The following is a 19,950-nucleotide window of genomic DNA, read 5'->3' on the forward strand; positions in this document are numbered from 1 at the left end:
GCAGGGGAAATGGGAAAAGACATTGCTGCCAGGTGACGGGTTGGAGATCCGGGGTAAGGCCAATCAGGTTTCATGAGAGTGATTTCGATCATTGTCTGGATGGCAAAAAAGAAAGTGTAAGGATTAATTTAGGAGGCAAATTTGCCACAGAGGAAAGAGTCCATTTGGAGCCCAAATTATTTAGTGTAGATATCTACAGGGATTTTACTCACTGGACATTCATTTTCTTCTTCCTTCTCCTGTATAAACAGCTTCTCAAAGGATAACAGGTATACTTGGTGGATTTTAAATTTCTGAAGGTTATTTCTCCCACTGTCAAATTTGTGCCCTTAGGATACCTACAGTTTAAGCATCTCTTGCAAACGCTTGGGACTCCAGCGACAAGAGGTGCTCTGAAAAGCCAGTCTGGCAGCCTCCAAATCCGGTTGGGTCTCTCTGAGCTCATTAAAGAAAATTTCTGACATCTTATCAGATATTTCCAGGGCGTCACTAAATATATTTGCCTGAGATAGTCACATCATTGTAATCCTCTCGACCTGTTAGAGTTGCTTAATGGTGGAAGATCATTCATTCAGCTTATTGAAAATTAATTACTTACATGGCTCGGGTTTGCAAGGGTACAATGAAAAGGCAGTAGAGAGGCAGCAGGGGAGATAAACCTTGCCGCCAAATTCTTTTTTCTTCTCTTCATTTTACCCAAAGAGGCCCTATATTACGTGGTGGAGAGAGCTGAAAAATCTGTGCACTTTGCATCTTATTGCATCTCACACTGTGATATTTTCATAACCTTTTGGGAAAGCCTCAACTTTCCAGCTGTTTCACTAAATCAAAATCAAGTAACAAAACATGAAGAATGGGAATCTTTAAGACAGATGGGGAAATGAAATGAACAGACGAAAGAATGAGTAAATTGATGAATGAAAGAAAAATCTGCTATCCAAGCCCTTTTGCTTTCCATTGGATGGATGTTTGCCTGGGAAATGGAGACATTTTGTGTTTTCTCAGTACCTTTGTGAGAAAGATATGTGGTTTTGCTTAATGAAGTGTGAGGGGGAGTAGAAACAAATACTGTACTTAGTCTGGAGGCTGTGGGTTGAGGGGACGGTTCTGAATATCAGATTTTTAGTTACTCTGAGATCCTACTTCCATATGCTTTAAAAAGTGGAATGAATATCTAAGTGAACATTTTATTAGAGTACGTATTTCTCCTTTTTTTGCCTTTATAGTACAGAAATTTTGTCTGACAATGTAAAAAATTTCTTATAATCAAGGATATAGAATGGGAGTGAGACATTGGATAAACAAAATCTGCAATAATGAAAAAACATCACCTCATGCTATTGTTTCAAATCCTTTTTCACTAGGAAAAGAGCTAAGTAAATGGAGCACTCCTGTATCTTTTTGTCTTTCTGTTTTTACCCATTAGGAATAGAAGTTATGAAAATGTAGTTAGCATTAGGGATAAGTCCTATAGTCCTCCTGTAGAATACTTGAGAGTTAGATGAAATATGTATTATTGTTGTTCAGTCGTTAAGTTGGTGCCCGATTCTTTGTGACCCCATGGACTGCAGCACGCCAGGCTCCCTGGCCTTCACCATCTCTGACATTCAAGGTTTATTCTTGATAGGAAAAGATAATCTTTAAAAAGGCATGTTTAGGAAAGCAACCTTAACTTTTCCTTAAGAACTTTATGTTTTCAAGTGCAACTTCTAATCTAATAGTAATATATGTTTGGAAGCACATCTTAGAATTAGTTAAACTTGTCCTGATATGTGCAGGCTGTCACCCAAATTCAATTCATTTTTTATGCAATTTTTCAATCAGTAGTTAAAAAAGAATCCCCCCCTGAATTTATCCTGTCTGATATTATAGACTATTTGCTATCAACTCAAAGTTCTCAATTAGCTCCAGTGTTGTTCTAATTACTGGATGTGTTTTCAAACAACTCCCAGCTAATAACTGTTGGGATGAAGAGTCGTTTTCTCACTAGAGTAGGCTGTGCATGCTCATGTTTGCTGTGATGTTTTGACAATGATTCATTAACCAATAATAAGGCCCCGATTGGAACCATTAGACTTCGGTGCTTTTGCTACGCTTACCTTTTATTTTATTCCTCAATATTGTCTTTTCTTGAGTTGGTTTCTAGATAACTCCCAGGAGACTCCTTACCATACAGAACAATATCATGAAGACAGCTGTCATTAAATTCAGCTACTTGTCCAAAAGCTCCCTCTAGGAGGATGCTCTTGTTGGAAACTCAAGATGGAAAAACATCACAAAAGGAGCTATAATAAGAGAACATTCATGATTTAAAGGTCCTTTATTTATACCAGCTCACAGCAGCAGCATAGAGATTAGGCGGATTAGACACTAGATCTTTCAGTGGCTTATCTAACATCTGGTCAAATCCAGGCCCTCCATCATTTTATCACTCAGGTTTATAGTTTCGTGTCCTCTGATAGGCAGGTTCTTTTTATTTCCTAAATATCTGAAACAGAAATACTGTAAAAATTGATGACTGATCCGATTGGGTCTATAGAAGATCAGTGTTATTAGTACAGTTTTCTTGAGAGGAGCCAACAAGTGTTCATCACCCACTGTTCTTGCGGAATCTCTGTCCTGTGCTAGTGTCATGACATCCTGCTTAGACGTTAGAGACGTTCTGCTGGATCTTATGGTTGTGGGATGACTTGGGGTCAGAGGAAGCCTACTTTGAGCTATTCTTTGATTTCAACCCCCAAACTTTCAGCAAATATGTTCTTTTTTTTTTTTTTTTTTTTTAGCTAAAGTCATTTTAGATGCTACCTGTCACTTTGAGTATTTGGGTACAAAGAACTTTTTAAAAAAGCAAGCGTCCCATTTTTATTTTTTATTTTTGTTTCCTTTAAAAAGATTTTATTAAAGGTCTTTGCAGAGCAACATTCAGATTCCAGATCCAGCGGCCAAGGAGACCTATTATGCTGTGGGTACCGGCTGGGGCATGGCAGGCGGCTCTGGCTTCCCACCCTTCTGTTCAGAGATGGGGGTGGTGGGCAGTATTTCATCTTTGGGTTCCACAATGCTCACGTGATCAGGCAGAGGCTTCTTAGGGCCAATCTTACCAGTCGGGTCCCAAGGCAGCATGATCTTTACCTTGATGCCCAGCACACCCTGTCTGAGCAGCACATGGCGCACGGCGGTGTCCACATAGTAGTTAACAGGGTCCCCACTGTGGATCATGAGGCCATCCACAAATTTCATGGATTTAGCCCTCTGTCCTCGAAGTTTCCCAGACACCACGACCTCGCAGCCTTTGGCCCCACTCTCCATGATGAACCGCAGCACACCATAGCAGGCCCTCCGCACAGCAAGGCCTCCTAGGAGTTTGTAACGCAGAGACTCTGCCTGGGCAATGGCACACAGTCCTCTTGTGGCTACCTTTTCAGCATAAAGCTCTACACTGCCTTCAGGGAAGCCAAATCTCTTCTGAACCACAGCAGTCAATTCCCGGATCCGCCGGCCCTTCTCACCAAGTACATTCTGTGTCCTGGTGGCCAAGATAATGATTTCTGTCCTGGTTGGTGTAACTCGGACCTCAACTCCAGAGTACCCATCTTCAGCCAGCTCCCGAGTGAGAAACTCGTTCAGTTCAGCTTTGAAGATGCCATCAGCGACAAACTTCCTCTTTTTGGAAATTTGCACGGCCATCTTGCCGCCGCGAGCTGCCGAAAGGAAAGGCCCATTTTTAAAAAGTTATTTGTGGCTGTGCTGGGTCTTTTGTTGCTGTGCAGGCTTTTGTCTAGTTGCAGAGAGTGGGGGCTGCTCTCTCGTTGTGGTGTGTGAGCTTCTCATTGCAGTGGCTTCTCTTCTTGGGGAGCGTGGGCTTTAGACACGCAGGCTTCAGTAGTTGGGGCACACAGGCTCTAGAGCACAGGCTCAATAGTTGTTGCTTATTTGCATAGGCTTAATTACTCTGGGGTATGTGAGGTCTTCCTGAAATCATTTCTTCTGCATTGGCAGGCGGATTCTTTACCACTGAGCCACCAGGGAAGCCCCTGTGTACAAAGAATTTTAATTGTACTAGGGTCGTACTTTGGAGAAGGCAGTGGCACCCCACTCCAGTACTCTTGCCTGGAAAATCCCATGGACGGAGGAGCCTGGAGGGCTGCAGTCCATGGGGTCGCTGAGAGTCGGACAGGACTGAGCGACTTCACTTTCACTTTTCACTTTCATGCATTGGAGAAGGAAATGGCAACCCACTGCAGTGTTCTTGCCTGGAGAATCCCAGGGATGGGGGAGCCTGGTGGGTTGCCGTCTATGGGGTCACACAGAGTCAGACACGACTGAAGTGACTTAGCAGCAGCAGGGTCATACTTAGTGGATGGTAAAGCCTTGCCTTGGATGTACAGTCTCTGGGAAATGTTGGTATCAACTGATTCATTGAGCCTGCTTCAGTGGAGTGTGGGTTCTAAATGGCACTGATGTGTGTGAACATGACTGAAGGATTTAATGCTTAGGCTGAGAGAAATGGTTAGGGGAGGTTTTTAAATGTTCTGGGGAAAAAAAAAAACTGTAATAGCATCTCATTTATTGGTCAATATTTGAGTTGTATTGTAGACGTCTCTTACAACTTTAGTAATGAAGTTGCCAGATTGTGCATGTTAAAAAGGCAAGATAGATAATAATGCATATTTCTAAAAATGGAACTTAATGGTGGAAGTTCACATCCCAAATTGAAATATATAGCTAATTCCTCTTTGCTCACACAGAGAAACAAGGGCTCTCTCTTATCACAATCAATCAATCCAACAATGCCGCCCTGGCTGTTCAAAGACTGGAGTTTAGACCTGCCTGCTCTCCCACTGTAGGACTGAAGGGTTTCAGAGGCACACCCTTTCTTGATCATCATTGCCTCTTCCGAAAAATCGACACTTGAACAAGATAAACCCCTTCCAAGCTCTAAATTCCTTTAAGACAATTTAATAGAAATGGAACATTTAAATAACTTACCCTGTCCCTTTACATATGGAAATATGGAAATGTCTTTATATGCATTATTTCCTTTATCTTCCAGAGCAAGTTTAAATTTAAAAAAATAATCATTCTAGTTCATGTTTTTAGAAAAATCTTTGAACATGTAACCTGAAGGGTCTGCTTCTTTTATAAATACATTTTAGGAGGAGCTTGGGCTATGATTTTCCTGAACTAACTCCTCATATATGCTCTGATTTCCCCAATACTACTGAACCAGGGTGCTCCAACCTACTGTTTATCTTCAGATACTTGTTATCATTCCAGACCTTCAATTCTATTTCCAGTAGGAAATTAAATTTTGTACAGTCTTTCTACCATGTTGTAGTATATGTAGATGTATACAACATAGGAATAAATCTCCAAAGCTAGTCCTTACGCCACCTGTAGAGAGAAACAGATTTGCCTGGAGAATTTCATGGACAGAGGAGCTTGGTGGGCTGCAGCCCATGGGGTTGCAGAGATGGACATGACTGAGTGATTAACACCATACTGTACTATTGTTAAATGTGTCCATTTCTAGATATAGCCATCTAAGAATGCAATGCCCACCTAGTACAAGCAAGTCAGAAAAATTAAATCCTCCAGTAAATTAAGACCTGGGAATTTTACAGTGTGTATTGAGTTTCAAAAGGTTTTTTAAAAAGTAAAAAAATATTTATGAATATTGACATTCAGTAGTACACAGTGGGATGTTTTTGTCTTACCCAGTGTTTTTATGTGAAAGCAAACACCTGAGGATATTTTAAGATCTTTGTGATGGCAAGATGGTCAGCGCATTTATAGACTTGAGTAAGTAGCTTTGAGAAAAAGTATCTCAGAGTTGCCTAACTTGAGTGTTCCTGGCCTTGGTAGATTTCTGATTAATGTCTTGATGCTCTGTTAGAACAGCATTGAGATTGGTTTTACTTGAGTGAGCACATCTGAAGCACTTTCATTTAAAAGATTTTATCCTTTAAAATATTGAGAGATGTTAGAAATATTTTGGAAACGACATCTCAAAATTTACCTGTGTTTAGTCCCATTTGAGTTCTTTGCAACAGAAACTGAAGTGTTCATACTTTTTTTTTTTTTCTTATCAGAAAAATGAGAAATAAACACAAGTAGATACATTTATTTCTGGGTAACTTCAAGAGTTTCATTATGCTGAGAAAGGGTAGCCATCATTTTAGAAATTCGAAGAGCTGATAGAAAACTAGAAGGTTTTATTCCCTAGTTCTTATTCAGCCCCAGTTTTAACTGATTTTGAAAATAAATAATTAAAATAGTTTTTCTTCCTGAAAAGTAAAATATGGCACCGCATTGTAATTAGGGCTCCATATTTTAAATCCTATACAAAGCAAACATGGATTGCAGTTACATGATGACGTGAGGTCATCACTTAATGCAGAGCAGTTAAAGTTGGAGTTTCTCTCCTCCATGTCCATTCCCCGAGTGTCTCTGGTCTCCAACACATATGTTGTCTATACAATGTGAAGGACTTTAAAAGCAGCCACGGCCTGTTTTTCCCTTTCGTGTCTGTTCTGCAGCACTTCCAGCAGTGAGATTTCAGGTAAGGTGTCTTCTTTTCCAGCATGGGTTGGAGTTTTCTTTTCTTTTGAGGCTTGATCACTCAGATTTGAAGGTTTGGGTTTGGGGATGGTCTTAGCATATTCCAAAGCCTAAAAGCATATAAAAGTTTATTTGAGATGGGAAGGGAGCCCTGGATTCCTTAAATCTAGTCTTAGAAAAGGTTTATTGATAATATAAATGAAGACTATTGCTACAGGTAATATACTAAGACATAGGTGGAAATGGAGACCAAATGGAAAATACAAATAATGCAATATAACACACAGATTAAATAAAATAAACCATGTAACAAAATGCTGTGGAAGAAAAAGAGTTGAAGACTGATACATACAGTTGTGCCTTTGGATGTTTTCTTTATAAAACTGAGCTTTATTAAAGTGCTTGAAAATAGATTTCTTATGTGTTTGATCTGTTTAGCTTCTGGCAGTCTTATTAAAACCAAACCTCTATTAAGGCGATATTAACAGACCTTTCCATCCAAAGAGGACTTGTTATAGCTTGAGACCAAAGACATCACTGTAGTTGAGATAAAATTGAGCCTCCATTATTATACCAACTATTCTTGTTTCTGGCTCTTAGACCTCTAGCAAGTATTCTTTAGAGGTTGAAAATTCTTTTTTCTTTTTTTTTTTTAGTATACCTATAGAAACCTGGATACTGAAAAAAGGCAGTCTTTTATTCAGGGCTGTTCTGAAAGGCATTACAATAAAAATGAGATCACTAAATATGATTTCTAAATCTGCCTTTATATGTTTTAATACTTTTTTAAAATTAAAAAATTGAATTATAGTTAATTTACAATGTTATTTTAGTTTCAGGTATATAGCAAAGTGATTCTGTTTATATATATATACATATATACACGCACACACACACGCACACACACACTTTTTCAGATTCTTCCCCATTATGGGTTATTACAAGATACTGAATATAGTTCCCTGTGCTATATAGTAGCTCCTTGTTGTTTATCTATTTCATATGTAGAAGGGTGTATATGTTAATCCCAAACTCCTAATTTATCTCCCCTCCCTAGTTTTACATTTTACTAAGAGTTTCCTGAGAGCTGAAATGGGGATAGATACAATATATGTAAGTTCTGGAAGGGGTAAAATTCCCCAAACAGAAAACTCCAGACTTCTCTGTGTGTGTAGGTGACTTCTGTTGGAATTTCTAATTATAGACTTGCTGCCTTGAATTTTTCATGAAAAAAATAACGGTTTGGAGAAAAAAGAAAAAGTGGCACCATGGAAACTCAATCAAGAGGACTGAGGTCTTCAAGGTCTGAGGAAGAAAGGCAATAGATAGAAAATATGAGAGTCTGTGAAAGAGAACACGAAGTACAAATACCTAAAAGCACCAAAGGGTCACTTGTCCCTCATGCAAAGGGTCCCATGTCCTTGCTGGGACTGAGGCAGAGACTTGCACTGCAAAGCTCGGTGTCCCCATAGAATGTATTTCATTCACATCACAACTTAGAGTTGGATGACTTCTGAGAGGGAGAACATTCTGTATTTTATGAAATCATTTTTCTTGGGTTGTTGTTCAGTCGCTCAGTCATGTCTGACTCTTTGCGACCCCATGGACTGCAGCACACCAGGCCTCCGTGTCCTTCACTATCTCCCAGAGTCTGCTCAAACTCATGTCCATTGAATCAGTGATTCCATCCAACCATCTCATCCTCCTCCTCCTGCCCTCAACCTTTCCCAGCATCAAGGTCTTTTCCAATGAGTCAACTCTGCATCAAGTGGCCAAAGTATTTTCTTAGGTAGAGGAACCTATACCTGTTGTACCATCCCTTAGGAAAAATGTAGGGAGTGAACTTGAAACAATCAAGGACTTTCCTCTGACACCAGCAACCCAGAGATGGCAAGAAGATGCTAATTTCTTAAAACTTATTTAGTGGTAGAAAAGGAAATTGATGGTTAATCAGGATTACTAGTTTCTTTTAGAAAGAAAACCACCTAAGCATTCAATTCTTGTGTGACAAACTTGAAATACTAGGAGGAGAACACATGGAGGACTAAAAATGATAGTGACCCTCAGGGGAAAAAGACTCTAACCTTCCAGCAGCATATGTGGGTATATCACTTTTACATCGATATCTGTGAATGATGGGGTGCTGCAGGAATGGTAGTAGCTAAAACATCCTCTGTGTTCAAAAGATGTGGGGAATTTAAGTCATGAGGTCACACAGATTTCCTTTTAATTCTAATTGAACAGAGAACTGCCTTGGTGAGTTTCTTACCTTCTGCCGCGGGACAGCAGATTTATTTTCAGTAATTGCTGTTTGTGGCTTTGAGGGGATGGATAGTGCCTTCATGTTGTATTCCTTCACTTGTTTAGCATATTCCTTTTGCTGTATTAATTTCTGCATCTGTTCAGAGAAGCGCAGGGAGAGTGACTCACAGGTCCTGCTAGATCGCTCTGTTCTCTTTCAAGTGACACTAATTTTGGTGAGCTGGGCATACAGTGTCATTAGCACAGGGGAAATGGGATTACCACGTGTGACAGCAGTGAAATGGTTAAATTAATGTTTCTCCTAGAAATCATTCTCTCTCAAGGAGGGACTAATACACCCAGTGTTCCTTTAACAGGGGCTAAATCACATCCAGCCTCTGCTTTGTTGCATTTACCCAATTTATTTTCATTCTTGCGTCCAACTTTGAACTCTGCTCTCTTGTTATGCCTTGAGTGCAACTGCAGTTAAAACACATTAAATGAAGATCTCCTTTCACTAGAGGAAAGAGAATAAAGTGGATGCACTTTTCATGGGGGAAACTCTTACCCTGAGTGTCTTCTCTGTAGCCACTCTTCAGTATTATAAAGATAACTCTATTGGGAAAGCCCAACAACCACATAACACACACATCTCTTTTCATGGGCATGTGCCCACTTTTCTGCTTGGGCCTTTAAAACTAACTTAAAAGCTGGATACATAAAACAACGTTGGCTGAGTAATTTTATTTCATGGTAGAAGGAGTGCCCGGGGCTTATTATTAATACCAGTGCTATTTCAGAGGGGTCTCTATTCAGAGCGAGATGTTTGAATTAGAACTTGGTTCTGGGGGTCTCTCTCTACAGTTCTGCTGGAAGACAAAGGGCAGATCTGAGCCTGGAAATGCTGTAGGTGCCTCCCACTCACTTTGTCTCTGATGGACTCCAGGTCAGGTCCCAGGCCTCCAAGTTTCACGTCTCTGTTCTGATAACCTTTCAGCTTGGAGCTCTTGAAAATACAATCAAAGAGAGAGTTTCTTTTAGAGACTTGTATGTTCCCCCCTCCGCCCCTTCCGAGTTGTCACAGCCACGTGAGAAAGGGGAGAGGCGAAGTGAAGAATGGTGGCCTGTGTGGACCTCGGGGCAGTGGGTGTGTCCTGACAGTTCTTCCATATTAATGGCTGTCATTGATAACAGTGTCCTCGGTAGTTTGTAGCTGCTGGGCTGACGTGTGTGGACTTTTCCACTTCTGCAATAAAAAACACTGAAATTCTGAAAATTATAAATAAAAAATTTCAAGTGAGTAAAGTGCTGCTTTGTTATTAACTTTTTTAAAAACTTTTCCCCCTATTTTTTTAGTTTAAATATTTAAACACTTTTTTACGATGTTGTGTTGGTTTCTGCCATACAACAATGGGAATCAACCCTAATTATAAATACATTCCTTCCCTCTCTAGCCTTCCTCTTCTCCCCTCATCCCATCCCTCCAGGTCATCACAGAGCACCAGACTGGGCTTCCTGTGCTGCATAGCAACTCCTCACCAGCTATCCATCTTATACCTGATAGTATATATATGTGGATGCCACTCTCTCTCTCCCTCACTGTGTCCACATATCCATTCTCTACATCCGTGTCTCCATTCCTTCCCTGAAAATAGGTTCGTCAACATAATTTTTCTAGATTCCATATATATGTGTTAATACACTATATTTGTTTTTCTCCTTCTGACTTCACTCTGTATAATAGGCTCTAGGTTCATCCACCTCACTAGAACTGGCTCAAATTCATTCTTTTTTATGGCTGAGTAATATTCCATTGTGTATGTGTACCACATCATCCTTATCTATTCATCTGTCGATGGACATTTAGGTTGCTTCTGTGTCCTGGCTATTGTAAACAGTGCTGCTTTGAACATTGGGGTACATGTGTCTTTTTCAGTTATGGTTTCCTCAGGGTACATGATCGGTAATGGGGTTGCTGGGTCATATGGTAGATTTGTTATTAATATTTTTAACATGACAGACACATTCACATGACAGACACATTCCTACTTTGCTGCTACTATGACAAGTGTGTCTAGTTTTGTACCATTCACTGAACCAAATGATCTCCCTGGAAGAGGCTATCTATCAATAAATGACTCAGGTAAGCACACTGCTTCAAAGGCAGAGTGCCCTGTCTGATGTTAAAATTCAAAAGAACGGAAACATGTAAAGCTTAAGAGTCTAAGGAAGACCCACTGAGAAATTCATTGTATTCAGTGTGATTCTGGATATGTTGAAGGGTACGGGTAATTTTGATTCCCTTGTGTCTCAGCTGTTAAAAAATCCGCCTGCAATGCAGGAGACCTGGGTTGTGAAGATCCCCTGGAGAAGGGAAAGACTACCCACTCCAGTATTCTGGCCTGGAGAATTCCATGGGCTGTATAGTCCATGGGATCACAAAGAGTCGGACACAACTGAGCAACTTTCACTTCACTTCACTTCACAGGTAATTTTATAAGATAACTATTATCACCACTGCATATTTAAAGGGATGATACAAAACAAGGCCATTTAATTATTAAATTATGACACGAGCACAGTAGTAGGCAGGAAAAATACTAAGGTGTTCCTGATTGTGGGATAGATTGAGATTTTCCCCAAATTCCTGCTTTTGATGGGAAATCTGACTTGTTATTTGCAGCAGATGCCCTTGTGGTAAACCATGTCCTTTAATTTGTGAGCTCCTTTGGTTGTCTTCCTTGGGAAGGGTGCATGCGTGCTAAGTCACTTGAGTCATGTCCAACTCTTTGCAACTCTATGGACTGTAGCCCCTCAGACTCTTCTGTCCTTGGGACTCTCCAGAGGCAACAATACTGGAGTGGGTTGCCATGCCCTCCTCCAGGGGATCGTCCAAAGCCAGGGATTGAGCCCCGTCTCCTAACATCTCCTGCACTGGCAGGCAGGTTCTTTACCACTAGTGCCACCTGGGAAGGGTAGGAAGGATGATGCCAAAGATATGGTTTGGGTGACAGTAATGATCTTGGGGCACATCGAAATTGGTGCTTAGAATAAACAGCCATACCGTGGAGGTGGCAGTTCTGAACTGTACATGGTACCACCTATTTATATGCTAATGACAAGGCATTTTTCTAAATGTTGAAAGTTCCTGTTAATTATTGAAAAGTGAAAGCGAAAGTAGCTCAGTCAAGTCTGACTCTGTGGCCCCATGGATTATACAGTCCATGGAATTCTCCAGACCAGAATACTGGAGTGGGTAGCTTTTCCCTTGTCCAGGGGATCTTTCCAACCCAGGGATTGAACCGAGATCTCCCACATTTACCACAAGGGAAGCCCAAGAATACTGGAGTGGGTATATACACTATACCTAATGTGTTCTTTCCTAAGAGAGAATTTGGCAGAGATAGTCAAGAGACTTTAAAAATGGAACATTTCGTCATATAGTTACTGCATATAATTCTCAGATCTTAACAGTGAATTTACATATACACATGGATCAACTGTTACTACTCACAGGGACTATTGACTGACTACCTGGAGGTCAGATCACTTAGCTTCTCCATTGCTATTTCCCAGGCTTAGAGCCAAATTCTCTTTTCCCCAGATCCCAGCACTGAGCTCTGGGCTTTGAGGTGTGAGCTAGAGGGTGCATCCCCTTTCCCTTGATCTTGTCTTGAACGTGGATGTAATTTCTGGAGCTAACAGCAGTCTCAAGGCCAGGAAAGGGAAAAAAGAACAAGAGAATCATAAATACTGGTTCTGATGTTTTGAGCTCTGGAACCACCAGTGCAACCACCTACTTGTGAATTAACTATATGTAAGAAGCATGAACTCAATAATTTTTTGAGTTGTTGTAAATAGCAATTCTATGGCTTGTAGCTGAAGGCAATATTTCTATGGTCCTACAGAATTTTTGTAGTGCATCTTGGGGCTTCAAAGGGCCAAAGTCATGTGCCATTTAGGCAATAGTTCTACACTGCAAGGATGAAAGTTCTGTAAATAGTATTTGCCTTATTAGAATGTTAATATAACATTATATTATATAATGACATTTATAGTCAAAACTCTTTCAGTGCATCTAATCCTAAAAGATCAAAGAAGATCCTTTCTTAAAGAAGGCTTTGTTGTTGTTCAGTTGCTCAGTTGTGTCCAACTTTTTGCGACCCCTATGGATGGCAGCACACCAGGCTTCCCTGTCCTTCACTTCTCCCAGAGTTTACTCAAACTCATGTCTGCTGAATCTGTGATGCCATCCAACCATCTCATCCTCTGTTGCCCCCTTCTCCTCCTGCCCTCAATCTTTCCCAGCATCAGGGTCAAAGAAGGCTTTGGACTAAAATGACTAGAACATTAATAATGTTAAGTATATAGAAGAAACAGTGTTCATTGAAGCCACTTAAAAATCATAAATCTCCTACAAGAGAATGGAGTCATCACCCAGAAAAACCACTACAGCTGCTTCCTGCCCTTAGATGTGTTTGCTCCTACTTTTCTAAAATTGTCCCTATGCTACAAATTATTTTATTTTTCACTGAGGTTAGCATGACACTGTATTTCCCTGCCACTGAATATTTTCTGTGTTTAACATGCTATTGTCTCTTTGTAGTTGAATTATTTAGTGCTTTCTCCAAATGTTGAACATTTAAGGTGTCCTAGGGATGAGCACAGGCCTCCCTTGTGACTCAGCTGGTAAAAAATCTGCCTGCCGTGTGGGAGACCTGGGTTTGATCCCTGGGTTGGGAAGATCCCCTAGAGGAGGGAAAGGCTACCCACTGCAGTATTCTGGCCTGGAGAATTCCATAGACTGTATAGATCATTGTGGAACCCCAGCTGGGGTCCCCTATTCAGCACTGACTGCCCCCCATGCACACACACAGCAGCTGCTCCTCCAACCACACCCCTCCTCCTGCTCCCCCACCCACAGCCCTTGACCCTGGCCAGCCTCCCCCAGAACAGGCCACCAGATGGGCTCCTGAGACCCTGCCCCCGGGAAAAGGCTGTCTGTGTGCAGCTGATTCTGCTGGGGGTGGAGAGTAGGAGGGTGTATGCTAGATGTTGGACTGGCAAATAGAAGCCTGGGGTAGGGGGTCAGTGTGCCTCAATTTCCTCCCCAACAACAGAATTTTTTATAATATCTGAAAACTGAGGGGACTTCCCTGGTGGCTCAGACAGTAAGAGTCCACCTGCAATGCAGGAAACGTGGGTTAGATCCCTGGGTTGGGAACATCCCCTGGAGAAGGAAATGGCAACCCACTTCAGTGCTCTTGCCTGGAAAATCCCTTGGACAGAGGAGTCTGGTGGGCTACAGTCCATGGGTTCACAGAGTCGGACACAACTGAGCGACTGACACACGCATGCACATGCACACAGGGATGAGCACTGTTTGTAGGCCACTCATTATTTCTTCACAAGTATTTCTTCTCTTCTCACTTCTGAATTATTTCTTCGCTTCTCTGAAGAGAAGTGAGATTATTGAAACAGAATTGTGAACGTATTCAGGGCCATTCATGAACACTTCCGTTGAGGAGGCAGAAGAATGCTCCTTTTGTGCAGATCTTGATGACACTGAGTATTATTACATTTTAAAACCTCTGCTGATTTGTTATAGGTAAATGAGCTCAGATATCCTATTCTTGGCAACTGCGGATTTGTTCTTTACCTGGCCTATGCCACCTGTGCCATTGTTTTCAGCATATCTATTTGCCAAAGTAAATCAAAGATGAAAAAAGAGGGAACCCACTCATGTCCAAGTCACAAATCCAATTTGTCCAAAACTGAGAGAAAGAAATGATTAGTGCCTAGAAATCACAGCCTTAGTCTGAAGCAGCTTAGCCTTAATCATCCCACTGATTCACAAAAGACAGATTGTGAAGCATGAGTAATTGCTTATTGCTGCCCCGTCCAAGTTCTTAATATCACCTGGATTGGACGTCATGGCGGTCACAGGAAGACAGAACTGAGGGTCCAGTACTCAGACTGACGCGAAAGAGAGAGTGTGGACGGAAAGGGGCATCTCCAAACGCCACTGATCCCTTGACAGGCTGAGCTGCTGCCAGCGAAAATAAGAAGGGACATTTCTCAAGGGAGCTCCAGGGCTCCTGACAGAGTTTGTTCTGGGTGACCGGCAATGAAAAATCCTGGATTCACTTGTTAGCCTCAAGTAATCTTGATTGATTCTCAGTGCTATAATTTTGTTTGATCCCTTTCCATCAAAAATCTTTTTAACAGCTTTATTGAGATAAAATTCACACACCACCACATTCACCCATTTGAAGTTGTACAAGTCAGTAGTTTTTAGTGTAGCTATCAAGCTGTGCAAGAGTCACCACAATCCAGTTTTAAAACATTTTCATTATCCTAAAAAGAGACCCCATACCCATTAGCAATCACTCCCCTCCCCTCTCTCCCTCCAGCCCTAGGCAACCACTAATCTACTTTCTGTCTCTTCAAAAGGCTGTCATGAGCAAATAATCCCTAGAATTTACTTTGATTTACCTCTCTTTGGCTGTTACAAGACCAAAGGGTCACGACAGCGTAATGCCCTCAAATTTTTTAAAATTACATCAACAATATAGTCTCATTAGGTCTCCAAACATGAGGAAAATAAAAGCATGTTTTCAACAAATTTCCAGTGGGGTTCACCGCTAGTCTTTGTGTGAGATGCCCATGGGCTGACATTAGCCAACTCTGGCTCTAGTTGATGACTGACCAGGCCAGACCTGCCCCTCGGAACTGGTGTCCATGGGTCATGACTTTGGCAGAGTTCGGCATAGGATTTCCTGGTGGAAGGTTTCTGCCAGCCATCCATCATGCTTTTCAAGCTAGAAGACGGACTTTTACTGTAAACTTGGGGCAAGAGCTGCCTGAGCTGAAAATGACATCAACTGTCCCCGGGAGGACTTGTGTCAACTCTGAGAGGTCATGCCCCGATGTGGGGGGACACTGCAGGACTTTCCCCCAGAACATTCCTCAGATGTGTAAGGGTGAGAGAGTTACTTAGTGATGGGATAGAAAACAATGTCTCCAATACTGGGGAACAGCAAGGGAAGGAAATTTGCTCTGCGGTTACTAAATTTAATCCAAATAAACCTCTTCTTAGAAGCAGTCGAGCAGCAATACCCAGATTGTCTGTGACAACAAACACACGAGTTAATTACTATGGCTCAGCTCTGCACAGCTGTCAGAGAACTCCTTAGGCAGTTATTCTGTGCAGGTCGCAGTGGATATTCTTATACTGTTTGTCATCCCTTGCGCTGGGTTAATCTCTCACTGCCTGACGTCTGGATTCAGTGGCATGGACAATGCTGAGTATTCATAAATCAGTCACAATACAACTGCCAGGAGAAGAGGGACGGTGCTCAGGCCTATTATCTTGACAAATCCTCAGATTTTTACTGTGATTCAAGTCAATTCCCTTGGAGACCAAGAGATTTGTTTTGACTGGGAAATGGGCCTGATCTGGGTAATGAGTCCCTGTGTCTGGGGCCCGGCTACCTGCTGTCCTATACAAATAGCTTGGTTCTCAATCATTGTAGCTTCTGGAATGGCTCTCCGGACAAAGACTGCTTCTTTGTCGGATGTAGGCTGAAGGTCTTGGATGGAGAAAATGGTCACAAGAAGATTGTAACATCCCCTAGAGAGAGCAGGAGGAGAGGGATTTCCCAAGTTTAAAGAGGGCTTGGGAAGCAGTAAGTGGAAGTTCTCTTTCTTCCTCTTCCCTCTCTTCCAGATCTTAGATGTCTGGTGATACCCACCATTACCTGGGCCTATCCTCTACCCTCCCAGGTAGAATGCAAATTCAGACTACAGGAGGAGAAGGAAGGGAAGGGAAATGAACATCTAGTTGCATCTATTCTTCACTAGGTACTAAGCTAAGGTTTTGGGGTTTCCTTGGTGGCTCAGTGGTAAAGAATCCATCTGCAAGTGTAGGAGATGCAGGAGACAGGGGTTTGATCCCTGGGTCAGGAAGATTCCCTGGAGGAGGAAATGGCAACCCACTCCAGTATTCTTGCCTGGAGAATCCCATGGACAGAGGAGCCTGGCAGGCTACAGTCCATGGGGTTGAACATGACTTAGTGACTAAAACAACAATAACAAGCTAAGGTTTTAATATGGTATTTCATTTAACTGTCAAATGAAATCTACCAAAATAACAACTCTAATTGCACAAATGGGGAACTAGGGGCTCAGGTGAATTAATAACTTGCCAAGTTATGCAGAGATTAGGTGATGGAAATTTAGAAATGGCCAAGTGTGTGACTTCCACTGATCTCTGCTCACTAGAAATTGAGCTAAAATAATCCACAGTTGGTAGGAACCCTAACCCAGAAAGTTCTCATCCAAAGTGGTGTGTTTGAACTCTTTCTTAGGCCCTGATAACTCATAAATTCTAGAGGGACAGGACATCCTCATCTTGAGAATGTGCTGGTTCCTAAGCTCTGAATACATTTCCCCATAGAAGTAATAATACACATGGTGTCTGGCTTCCTAGTCCAGTGTACAAACTCTTTTCTGTTTATGAAGTACTTGAAAACAGTACTAATTGTACCTCAGAACCTAACTGTAATGTAACCTAAGCATATAATGATATTTTGGTGGAAAAATAAGTTACTGATGGTCCCAGGAACACATTTCTTCTTAATACAGTAAAACTGGGGATTATCCCAGCTCCAAACAACTGGTAGTGGTCTCCATGGCCTGGGCAAGAATTAGGACAGAGGATGTGAGGGAAGGTCAGACAAGGAGCTCAAGGAGCCCTTGGGTGGGGGTATAGGAAGGGGTGGTGGTAAGGACCCCGGGTTGTGAGCAAGCTGAAGACCTGGGCTGTGTGGGCTCTTGGGTGGGGGCTGTGGCAGTGGGCTGAGGTGTTTCATGTCCATCAACCTCTGAGGTCCTCTCTTAGGAGGACACAGCAAGCCAGTCTTCCTTTCCTTCTCTGTAATATAGAACTGTCATTCTAGTTCACTTTCCCTTGTTCTCTTTAAGGTCACCCTTTCCTTTTTTTCTGAGGCTCCCACATGAGCTTTTAGCTCACGACCCCCTATTCCTGGTGTGCTCTGCACGACATAGCCAGAACAGTCTTTCTAAAAAGGCTAAGCTGAATATAGTAAAGTTGCAGGATATAAAATTAACATACAGAAATCCCTTGCATTCCTATACACTAACAATGAGAAAACAGGAAGAGAAATTAGGGAAACAATTCCACTCACCATTGCAACGAAAAGAATAAAATACTTAGGAATAAAGCTACCTAAAGAAACAAAAGACCTATATATATAGAAAACTATAAAACACTGATAAAAGAAATCAAAGAGGACACAAATAGATGGAAAAATATACCATGTTCATGGATTGGAAGAATCAATATAGTGAAAATGAGTATACTACCCAAAGGAATCTATAGATTCAATGAAATCCCTATCAAGCTACCAACAGTATTTTTCACAGAACTAGAACAAATAATTTCAAAATTTGTATAGAAATACAAAAAACCTTGACTAGCCAAAGCAATCTTGAGAAAGAAGAATGGAACTGGAGGAATCAACCTGCGTGACTTCAGGCTATGCTATAAAGCTACAGTCATCAAGACAGTATGGTACTGGCACAAAGACAGAAACATAGATCAGTGGAACAAAATAGAAAGCCCAGAGATAAACCCACGTACATATAGACCCCTTATCTTTGACAAAGGAGGCAAGAATATACAATGGAGAAAAGACAATCTCTTTAACAAGTGGTGCTGGGAAAACTGGTCAACCACTTGTAAAAGAATGAAACTAGAACACTTTCTAACACTATACACAAAAATAAACTCAAAATGGATTAAAGGTCTAAACGTAAGACCAGAAACTATAAAACTCCTAGAGGGAAACATAGGCAAAACACTCTTTGATGTAAATCATAGCAGGATCCTCTATGACCCTCCTCCCAGAGTAATGGAAATAAAAGCAAAAATAAACAAATGGGACCTAATTAAACTTAAAAGCTTTTGCACAACGAAGGAAACTCTAAGCAAGGTGAAAAGACAGCCTTCAGAATGGGAGAAAATAATAGCATATGAAGCAAATGACAAACAACTAATCTCAAAAATATACGAGCAACTCCTGCAGCTCAATTCCAGAAAAATAAATGACCCAATCAAAAAATGGGCCAAAGAACTAAACAAACATTTCTCCAAAGAAGACATCAGATGGCTAACAAGCACATGAAAAGATGATCAACATCATTCATTATCAGAGAAATGCAGATCAAAACCACAATGAGGTACCATCTCACATTGGTCAGAATGGCTGTTATCAAAAAGTCTACAAACAATAAATGCTGGAGAGGGTGCGGAGAAAAGGGAACCCTCTTAAACTGTTGGTGGGAATGCAAACTAGAACAGCCACTATGGAGAACAGTGTGGAGATTCCTTAAAAAACTGGAAATAGAACTGCCTTACGACCCAGCAGTCCCACTGCCAAGCATACACACCAAGGAAACTAGAACTGAAAGAATACGTGTACCCCAATGCTTAGCACAGCACTGTTTACAATAGCCAGGACATGGAAGCAACCTAGATGTCCACTGGCAGACGAATGGATAAGAAAGCTGTGGTACATATATACAATATTATTCAGCTATTAAAAAGAATGTATTTGAATCAATTTTAATGAGGTGGATGAAACTGGAGCCTAATATACAGAGTGAAGTAGGTCAGAAAGAAAAACACCAATACAGTATATTAATACGTATATATGGAATTTAGAAAGATGGTAACGATGATCCTATATGTGAGACAGCAAAAGAGACACAGATGTAAAAAACAGACTTTTGGACTCTGTGGGAGAAGGTAAGGGTGGGATATTTTGAGAGAATAGCATTGAAACATGTATATTATCATATGTGAAACAGATCACCAGTCCAGGTTCAATGCATGAGACAGAGTGCTCACGGCTGGTACACTGGGATGACCCTGAGGGATGGGATGGGGAGGGAGGTGGGAGTGGGGTTCAGGATGGGGAACACATGTACACCCATGGCTGATTCATGTGAATGTATGGCAGAAACCACCACAATATTGTAAAGTAATTAGCCTCCAATTAAATTAAAAAAGTAAATAATAAAAATAAAAAGGAATGTTAGTAGGATCTAGCTCTCTACTACAGA

At 41.3% G+C, this 19,950-nt stretch overlaps 2 protein-coding genes across 2 annotated transcripts in view; both read right to left on the reverse strand.

Annotated features, from left to right (window-relative positions):
• Positions 1-2,883: 2,883 nt before the first annotated feature.
• LOC102276080 (small ribosomal subunit protein uS3) lies at positions 2,884-3,720 on the reverse strand. The gene has a single exon (XM_070383200.1). It carries the CDS (start codon positions 3,685-3,687, stop codon positions 2,956-2,958), a length of 732 nt encoding a protein of 243 aa, XP_070239301.1. The 5' UTR covers positions 3,688-3,720; the 3' UTR covers positions 2,884-2,955.
• A 1,422-nt stretch (positions 3,721-5,142) lies between these two features.
• The window catches only part of JHY (junctional cadherin complex regulator), an 81,827-nt gene continuing 67,019 nt past the window's right edge, over positions 5,143-19,950 (reverse strand). Inside the window, 3 exon segments of the mRNA XM_070383201.1 lie at positions 5,143-6,671; positions 8,831-8,959; positions 9,728-9,808. Coding sequence (XP_070239302.1) covers positions 6,474-6,671; positions 8,831-8,959; positions 9,728-9,808 — 408 coding nt within the window. The 3' untranslated portion in view covers positions 5,143-6,473.

The sequence above is a fragment of the Bos mutus genome, chromosome 15 (genome assembly GCF_027580195.1).
Source record: "Bos mutus isolate GX-2022 chromosome 15, NWIPB_WYAK_1.1, whole genome shotgun sequence".
NCBI lineage: Eukaryota > Metazoa > Chordata > Mammalia > Artiodactyla > Bovidae > Bos > Bos mutus.